At 44.6% G+C, this 9,620-nt stretch overlaps 1 protein-coding gene across 2 annotated transcripts in view; it reads left to right on the top strand.

Annotated features, from left to right (window-relative positions):
• The window catches only part of Adarb2 (adenosine deaminase RNA specific B2 (inactive)), a 621,224-nt gene extending 614,371 nt beyond the window's left edge, over nucleotides 1-6,853 (top strand). The window contains exons 9-10 of one of the 2 annotated variants that reach the window (XM_008841353.1): nucleotides 2,886-3,059; nucleotides 5,694-6,853. In XM_008841353.1, coding sequence (XP_008839575.1) covers nucleotides 2,886-3,059; nucleotides 5,694-5,743 — 224 coding nt within the window. In that variant the 3' untranslated portion in view covers nucleotides 5,744-6,853. Of the gene's footprint in view, nucleotides 1-2,885; nucleotides 3,065-5,693 lie in introns of both variants that reach the window. The other variant, XM_008841352.1, reaches the window with a different exon arrangement.
• Nucleotides 6,854-9,620: the final 2,767 nt, after the last annotated feature.

The raw sequence follows: 9,620 nt of genomic DNA, 5'->3' as shown, positions 1-9,620 counted from the left end.
GGAGGAGGAGGAGGAGGAGGAGGAGGCGGTGGCAGCACTGGAGGAGCACTGACCTTCATAAGATGAAACTAGACAAGGGGGAGAGAGGTCCATCTAGGATGCTCTGGGCAAAATCTTATACATGTAAAGATGCAGGAGCTGTGGAGGGTGAGAGGTGCAAGAGAGAGGCACAGAGAGGGCAGCAGACAATGCCTTCTGGGCTGTAAACCAAACTTTCCAGAACATCACTGATATGCCCAGACCAGAGACAGAATGTGTTATCTGTCTACTTTTTGTTGGGACTATGAGACTGAACAAATGCTGAGCCATACCATGCATTCCATAGAACTTATGAGGGTCCCATCTGGCATCATGGCATTGCTGTGGAAACCATCAGGCTGTATTCATCTAGGCCACATGTCTCCAAATAGTGTTTTTATTCAGACAGTCCCTCCCCAAAGCCAGAGGTGGGCAAACATAACCTTCAAGAATACAGTCAACAGATTGGAAGGCACCAGAGTCTCTGTGCTGGAATCCTCAGGACACTGTCAGAATGGTCAGGGAAGATAGGTACTCACTGCAGCTCCAGCATTCGAGAAAGTCCTAATCAGAATCATGAGCATTGCAAGATAGCCAGGCAAGCACTGAGGTCAGAGCTGAGGTTAGAGTATGGTGAGACCCCAGGCTGCTGAACAGATGGCATCCCCCAGGGTAGAACACTTGGCTCCCTCCCTCTGCTCTGCCACGTGAAGGACTGTAGCAAAGGGTGCTGCAGCCCCAACTGAAAGTCATGATGTGCAGTCTAAGAATCAGAGAGAGGCACACTGTGAAGCAAGGGCCTCTGCGGGAATTCTGGAAGCTTCCTAAGCAGGCCCATCTTCTTTGTGGACATGTGGCCCACCCAGGCATGTGGGGACCTCAGCTTAGAAGGGCCCATGCTTGATTTAATGCTGTAATCTTGAGAAAATAAGTTTCAGTACTGAGACATGAACCTAGGGCCTCACACATGCCAGGCTCCACCACTGAGCTGTATATCCTCAGCCCTCTTTTTATTTCTTTACTTTGATACAGGATCTTATTAAGTTGCTCAGGCTGGCCTTGGCTTAATCTGTAGCCCAAGAAAGCCTTGTAATCCTCCTGCTTCAGCCTCCCAAGTAGCTAGGATTACAGGCCAAACTTGAAATTCTTTTTTTTTTAATATTTATTTTACATGTATGAGTGTTTGCCTACATGTATGTATGTGTGCCACATGCATGCCTGTGCCCAAGGAATCCAGACGAGGGCACTGGATACCCTGGAACTGGAGCTACAGGTGATTGTGAGCCACAGTTTGGGTTTGGGAAACTGAACCAGTGTGCTGGTTGATTCATATTCCATTAACATAAACTAGAGTAACGTGGGAAGAAGGTGCCTCAATTAAGGAAGTTCTTACATCAACTTGGCCTGTGAGACATTTTCTTAATTGTTAGTGGATGTGGGAGGGCCCAGAACACTGGGCGGTGCCGTCCCTGGGCAGGCGGGCCTGGGCTGTATAAGACAGTAGCTGAGCATGCCAAGGGAAGCAAGCCAGTCAGCAGTGTTCCCCTCTGGTTTCCACTTCAAGCTTCTGCCTTGAGTTCCTGCCTTGGTTTCCCCCAATGATGGACCCTAAGTATAAGAGGAAATACTCTCTTTCCTCCCCAAGTTGGTTTTGGTCAGTGCTTTATTAAAGCAATAGAGAAATCAAACCAGAACAACCAGGCTCCTCTGTAAGAGTAGCAAGTGCTCTTAACCACTGAGTCATCTCTCCTGGCTTGAAACTCTTAGTAACTTTACAGTAAAGGGCCTCGAGTTCTCACTTTGCACCAAATTTTGCCAATTCTACTCCTAGATTCCATTGCTTGATTATCCTACATGTATATTTCCCTTGTTACAGTAGTTGGGATATTTTTCCTCATCAATTAAACCATAAGCCTGAGGGTCTTTCAGGAATTGTTTACTAACTTTATGTTTTGCCTTAAACTGATCTGGGTATACAATAGATGCCTAATAAACTGTGAAATGCTGCGGTTGGCATCATTTCAGTCTAGGGGTTATTGTCACATTCTTTTTCTCGGCCAATTAAAGAATTAAAAAGCGGGAAAAATCTCAGACCAGCAGAGAGCAACAGCCAAACAAATGTTTATTGAAAGACGAAGAATCCCATCCATACACATAAACAATCACACATACACACACACATTCATACAGAAAGATGAGGCCCTCCACACATCAAGAGGGGACTGGAAATCTAACATCCCCCTGGAAGACTGGGTTTCAATGGTTTCCCCCACCCCTAATTTTGGATTGGTCAACTTAAAGAAGTGGGTTGTGTGGGTAAGCTTATAGGCTTATTAATCCAAATGATGAGGTGTCCAGGTCTACCATGACTCTAAGCAGGTCAGATGAAGGGCCCCTGTTAGAATTAAAATAAAGTCTTCCTGCCAGAGACCAAGAGGAGGCCAGAAGTGTCCCATCCTTATTACTACTCAGTGACTCTGTCAGGGCCCCTTACACTGACATGGTTATATTTGTTCATTAATTTACTCAATAAACATTTAAAGAAGGGGGACAATCTGGGAGGAGCTTTATTATTAGAAGAATACTCATAAAATCCTTCCAATTAACAGATTAACAAGCGGTCCCAGCATTGACTTCCAACACCAGCCTGTCGTCTGGGTTGAACTTGGTTTTCACCCTCCAGCCAGACAAGTAAAACAGTGGCCTGCACGTGACCACGTTTTAAAGATTAAAAAGCAGGATGGCATCCATGTGACTGTGTCATCCGGGCTCAAATGCAGACTTCATTTCCGGTTACCTGCTCCCACAGGAGCTCTGCATGAGCCAGAGACTTCGAATGCTTGACTGTGCCCCCTTTGTCTTGACAGGCGTGAGTAACGCGGAGGCGCGGCCACCAGGGAAGTCTCCGCACTGCAGCGTGAACTGGGTCGTGGGCAACACGGACCTGGAGATCGTCAACGCCACGACGGGGAAACGGAGCTGCGGGGGCTCATCCCGGCTCTGCAAGCACGTGTTTTCTGCGCGGTGGGCACGGCTGTATGGTAGGGTAGGTCGCACTTGTCCTTTCTAGGGGGAAGCTGGCTGCACTGGGTTCAAGTTGTCGCCCTGAGCCCCCATTCCCCTACCGCCAAGACATCTCCTCTACAGGCTTAAGAGCCAGCGACCCAGGCATGGTCCTCAGCGTTTAAAAAGTGTCTATGGGAAGTCAAGCACCTACTGCTGCCAGGTGCCATGCCAGCTGGCTTGCCCAGAATGTCATCAGAAAAGCACATAAAGGGGCTGGAAAGATGACTCTGCAGTTGAAAAGGACTTGGTGCTCTTGCAGAGGACCGGGTTCGGTTCCCAGAACCCACATAGTCACTAACAACTGTCCATAACTCCAGTTCCAGAGGATCCAGTGCCCTCTTCTGGCCTGAGCTTGCTCCTGCATGTATGTGGTGCATGTATATGCACACAGACCCATATACATATACATAACATAAAATAATAATTTTTAATTAAAAAAAGAATACATTAAAACTTCTTTAATTCAATATTATTCCTAGTTTAGATGTAAAGAAAGTAGGTAAGGGCTGGCAAGTTGGCTCAGGGGTGAAGGCATGGGCCACCCACCAAGCCTGACCATCTGAATTCAGTCCCTGAGACCCACATCATAGAAGAGTACCAACTCCTCCTAGCTGTCCACGCACATACTATGGCATGAAGACATACACATGCACATACATGCACATGAAGGGAAAGAAGGAAAGAAGGGAAGGAGGGAGGGAGGGAGAAAACCAATGAACCTGCTTTCCACTCACAGAGATAAATGACTACGTTTGAGGGTTCAAAACTGAAATGCCTATTTTTATGTATTTAAGGCATAGCAAATTATAATCAAATATTGTACAGATAACCAAAATACAAACCTAACAAAGAAAAAATATTTTGCTCATTTTTCATCCCTATCTTTTACCCAGGAAGTGCCAGGCTGGGAGTCATAGCTGGGGACTTGCTGTGCAAGCATGGGGATTTGAGTTCATCCCCAGAGCCCATATAAAAATGCCAGGTGTGGTGGTGCATGCTTATACTCTCAGCAATAAGGAGGCAGAGACAGGTGGATCCCCAGGCTGACTGTCCTGCCAGCCTAGTGTACCCATTAAGTCCAATGAGAGACACTGTCAATAAATAAACAAATAAAAAATAAAGGTAGGTGGTTCATTAAGAACAACACCTAGGTTGACCTCCAGCCTCCATGCACACCTACACACACATGTGTAGCCACATGAGCACCCACGTGAATGTACACACCCACAAGCATACACATAACACAAAAAAATTGGAAAAAAATAGTGTTTTGGTTGATGTATCAGCAGGACAGCAGCTCTGTAAACAAATGTTTTTGTCACTGCAGAATCTGAATACTGAACAGTTATCTCAGAGCCTGGCAGTGCCTTTTGCATCTGCCAGAGCTAGGACAGATGTAGGTCTGTGGCCAGTATGCTGCAGCTCTGGCTGAAATGCTCATCACCCTTCATGCCCTCTCTGGGCCCCTTTCCCACATCTCACTTCCTCCAAAGTCTTTGGACGTTCTGGAAAAGCACTGGCTCTTGTCTGACTAGACAGGTCATCTTCATGTCCACATGTTCATGGTGACATTGTTCAGTGAGTGGATACGTTGATCTACAAACCCTCCTGGAAGACCCTGCAGAGTGATTGAAGCTCACCCACCACACGCCTGCCCTCTGCCCTGCTGACCATCTCCACAGTCAGGGGGACTGAAGTTGTGTTCACACCCTGCCTCTTGTTGCTCAAGAGTATATCGCTGATAACTTAGGAACTTGATGGAGGACACAAGCTGTCTTTACTGCCCTCCTGGTTGACTCACAGCATAACTCAAAGCCCGTCTTCTCTCCCTCCTGACATGATTCTGTTAGTGCACACAGCCATCCTGGAAATCCTTCTCCAGAAAGGAATTAAAAGGCAGTGGTTTTGTACTTTATGCTGTTTTGTTTCTGAGTTTCAATAAATTATTTTCTCTTTTGAGGTAAGGTCTTGTTACATAGCCGAGTTCAGCCTTGAACTCACAGCAGACCTCCTGCCTCAGCCTCTGTGTGCTAGGATTACAGACATGTGTCACATGTCACACCCGGCTAAGAAAACAGTGTTAAATTCCTAATAGAAGTCATATGTTATGTTACAAGTGGGTTAGCCACCTGCACTTCTGATGAAGCCAAGTGTCCTGAACAACTGGGTTTTACATACAATCTTCCAATAGCTTTTTGATGTGTATGTATGTGTACACATGAGTGTAGATACCGGAGGTCAGCATCAGGTCTTCCTCAATTGATTCTCCACCGTTTTTTTGAGACAGGGTCTCTCACCAAACTTTGGGCTCACAAAGTAACTAGACTAGCTAGCCAGCAAGAACCAACCTGCCCGCCTCCACCTCCCCAGTGCTGCAAATGCAGGCACACACTACTCTATCTTGCTTTTCACATGGGTGCTGAGGATCTGAACTCAGGTCCTCATAATTGTCCAGCAAGCACTTTACCAAATGAGCCACTTCCTCAGCCCCTGTCACTACTGTGTTAAAGAAAGATGAGGCCAAGAGCTGGTGTTCTTCGCTTGTGAAACCCCTTGATAGAGGCTCCTGTTTCTCCTAGTGACTGAGCATTTTTTTCTCCCTTCCACAGCTGAGCATGCGAATCCCAGGCCATGGAGACACACCATCCATGTACTGTGAGGCCAAACTGGGGGCTCACACCTACCAGTCTGTTAAACAACAGCTCTTCAAGGCTTTTCAGAAAACTGGTCTGGGCACCTGGGTAAGAAAACCACCAGAGCAAGATCAGTTTCTACTAACTCTCTAAGTACCAGACTCCTTTGCTATTGGACCAGAGTGAAACACCTGGAGAGGATGCAAGCATATGTCAGAGTGAAGTATCCATCGATTTTCAGCATACATTTTCCATCACTGTCCCAGAAAAACAAGCATCTCCATGTTTGGATCAACAACTAGATTTGAACTTGGGTCACGTTTCTCCCCAAGTTGCTAGTCCCAAGAACTCCGTCCACCATAGCTAGAGGTATCAGTGCCATTGCATTGGCTCCAGCCCTTGGTGGTGGTATTAAAGGAAAGCTTCTATTCACTGAAGGGAAGCTTGGATGAAGGCTTAAAAAGTGGTATTGAAGTGTAGTCAGTTAGAAACAAGCTTCATGAATCATTCTCTGTGTCCATGCCCTGCCACAGGCCTCTCTAGTGGTGTGTTTGGGTCTCACCAACACAAGTTTATGTGACACTTGAAGATAAGCCACAAGCAAAGAGAAAAGCCAGGAGCTCCCCAACTCCAAAGAACCCAACAGGAATGCTCTAATGCCTTCGTTATTCATTTAGAACTCTCCTTTCAGAGGGGACTTGAGGTGGGCACTCCTTAAGAACAACTAAAATAGAACCAGAAACATGAAAAACATAATTGCAAGACAAAGGAATAGGGGCCCAAGGCACAAATGAGTCATGACCTATGACCTGAGAAAACCATTTTTAAATAACCCACTGATGGAGTATTAAAGACCATCCCAGACCTAGTCAATTGATCAGGACTCTTCATTGCTTTTTGTAGGTAATTATAGCCCTCAAAGTTTAAGTTGTGTAAGAGTTTGTCAATAACCTACAACTCTCTGCTAGGTAATAATAAGGAAACTGAGTTTTAGACCAAATTCAAACCTTTTAGCTGGATTTTTATTTATTTTTATTTTATGAGTATGAATGTTCTGCTTGCGTAAGTACACCCTGTGCATACAATGCCTGCCGAGGTCAGAAGAGGGTGTCAGATTCCCCTGGAACTGGAGTTACAGACAGTTATTAGCCGCCATGTGGGTGCTGGGAATTGAACTCAGGTCCTCTGAAAGAGCAGCCAGAGCTCTTATTCTCTGAGCTGCTTTCTAGCTCTTTAAATGAATTTTTGTTAGAAAGCATGCACACACACACACCACAAAACAATCTTTTTTTTTTTTCGGTCTTTTTGAGACAGGGTCTTTCTGTAGCCCCAGCTGGCCTGGAACTCGCTATGCAGACCAGGCTGGCCTCGAACTCACAGAGATCTGCTGGCCTCTGCCTCCCGAGTGCTGGGACAAAAGGCATGCGCCACCACGCCTGGTCATAAAGCAATCTTTATATTTAAGGAGATTTCTCTTCTTTTAGGTTCCCCAATCATCATCTTGCATGATAATAATTATTAATAATAATTTAACACGGCTCCCAAAATGGCAAAGAAGAGAAATCTACCACCTTCAGAATAGGCATCAGAGTTCAGAGCTGGACTATTTAGTCTGTATCATCACCCTGGGGGCTATGGATCTGGCCAAAGGAAGGCATGTCAACCCATATTCCTTGAATTATTGGAGCTCATGTCTAACATCTATTCATGCTAGTTAACATATGTGCAATTTGATATTTTAATCCTTATCTGAAGAGCATGGCAGAAGTACCTCTGGAGTGTGGTTTTCCTACTGAGAATGCCAGCTGACCAACCCTACGCCACGCTGTGTATATCCTGGTATAACCTGCAGGAGAAGGAGAAGGAAGCAAGCATGAAACACATTGAGTTGTAGCTCTTTGTTATAAAAATGAAGAGTAGAGACATCAGAATGAAAACATAGGCATTTCCTGGGATTTTATTTAAGATCAAATTTATCACTCAAGTCCTTTTAGAAAAGAATATGCATCTGGTAGTATACAGCATTTCCAAGGTAAAGTTTCAAAAGACATGCAGATATTTTTGCAAATAAATTATTCATGTTAATCTTTTATACTGTTGAGGAAAGTGAAGTCTTAACGCCACATAAAATCAAAGAGTCTGTTCATATTACTCTCTGATAACTTGATCTTTCACTAGGAGTAAACTTAAAGACCCAAGAAATCTTGAGAGCTGAGTTGTAGCTTAGAAGCCATCCTTCAACCATTAGATACCTGAAGCCTTTCACTGCAAATCCTTAGGCACAGTCAGTTCCTAGCTGAAATCTAGGGCCTGCCCCCCAAATTACTCACATTCTGAGCTGTTGATTGGAGAAGATGCAGCACTTTATAGCAATGTGATCAAAATGGTGTTTTGGGATTCAGTGGGGGACTGGTATAGACAGCAGAGTCTTAAACATAACAGGAAAGAAGCAGAATGGAGGATCCCTCAAGTGGTCTCATTGGGCACCACTACTTTGGCCTGATTGGAGGGACATAAAACACAATCACCTTACCCAACAGTGAACACCCTCACATGTCTGAATTGCAGCTCTGTGGTCATGACTCATGTTGTCTAAGGCACTGTTTCTCCAGAAACAACCCAGACTTCTCTTAAATACGAATACCTCCTGCCGAGAAAAGCCAACCATTGGTTCCACTCTATCCCTGGCACTAGCATAGAGATTCACTAATTAAGTCAACAGGGGACTGGGGACTCCTTGGGAGGAAAGCTAAAGGCTCTGTGGTGGTTTATAGCAGGAAAAGATCTTTTAATGCTGCAAAAAGTAATTTTAAGTAGCTAGGGCTTTCCCAAAAAGACATCGTGGAAAATACTTGATCTTTTTAAACAGTTGGCTATCTTGAAAGATGCTTGTCAGCATGGATGTGAAATGGAGAGGGAAACGGGATGAAGGAGGATGAGCATCCCTGAGTCTATGCAATGAAAAGAGAAAGAGTCGCTGAAGTAATCTAGGGTGAGCCACATGCTGAGAAGCAGGGGTTGGGAAAGGACCATCTTCAAGGATGAAGGAGAAAACAGAGAGGAGCTCTGGCTGATTCTAGAAGTGGCCAGTCACAGGCTCTGACATAGTGTATGGTGTACCTGGATCAAACCCTGAGGCAAAAGAGTCAGTAGACATGCCTATGGATTTGTCTCACTCCCATCAGCACAGAAGCATCCCATCCTAGCACTACTCTTAGCCCAGGCTACCCCACATTTTAATCACTGAGATCATGTCTTTGGAGTAGCTAAACACATCTGCATCTGAAGTTTCTACAAGACAAAATACAGACAGGTGATGTGTAACTTTTAGTCACCCTGAAACAAATCTAACAAAGCAACTCAAAAGGAATATGGGTAGAATATAAAGTCAGGGCACATCCAGACATCTAAGTCAACTTGATTATTCCTTATCCATCTGATTTATCTCAAAACTGCCACTCCCTCCCCCCAAACTGTTTGTGTTTTATACCACAAGCAGCTCAAAGTCCTTTGTTTTCAACACTTATGTATTCTGTGTTCATAAACTTAGCTTCACCCCTAAAATCCAAATAAAAGCCAACTTCATCTTTATCTGCCTCCAAAATACATGTTACTTTCCTCTTGGTTCTTGGTCAAAACATCAGTGTCTGATCATTTGTGAGACTTTCCACAGGATTGAGTCCCATGTTAAAGGCCAGAAGGCCAAATAAGCATCATCGCTCATCCACCTCCAGCAAAGGGTTTTGCAACAATGTATAATATCAAGTTATTGAATTTAGGATTTCTTTGAACTTTGTGGGGTTTTGCCAAGGAAAGGATTTGCAAGTCTATAACTATTGTTTCCTTTTTACCTCTGTGATTCTATTTAAATCTGTATATATCTATCTTGTCACTATGATTTTG

The sequence above is a fragment of the Nannospalax galili genome, unplaced genomic scaffold, assembly GCF_000622305.1.
Source record: "Nannospalax galili isolate Female #2095 unplaced genomic scaffold, S.galili_v1.0 scaffold399, whole genome shotgun sequence".
NCBI lineage: Eukaryota > Metazoa > Chordata > Mammalia > Rodentia > Spalacidae > Nannospalax > Nannospalax galili.
The sequence above is the reverse complement of the archived record's forward strand: the minus strand, read 5'-3'. Positions and strand labels throughout refer to the sequence as shown.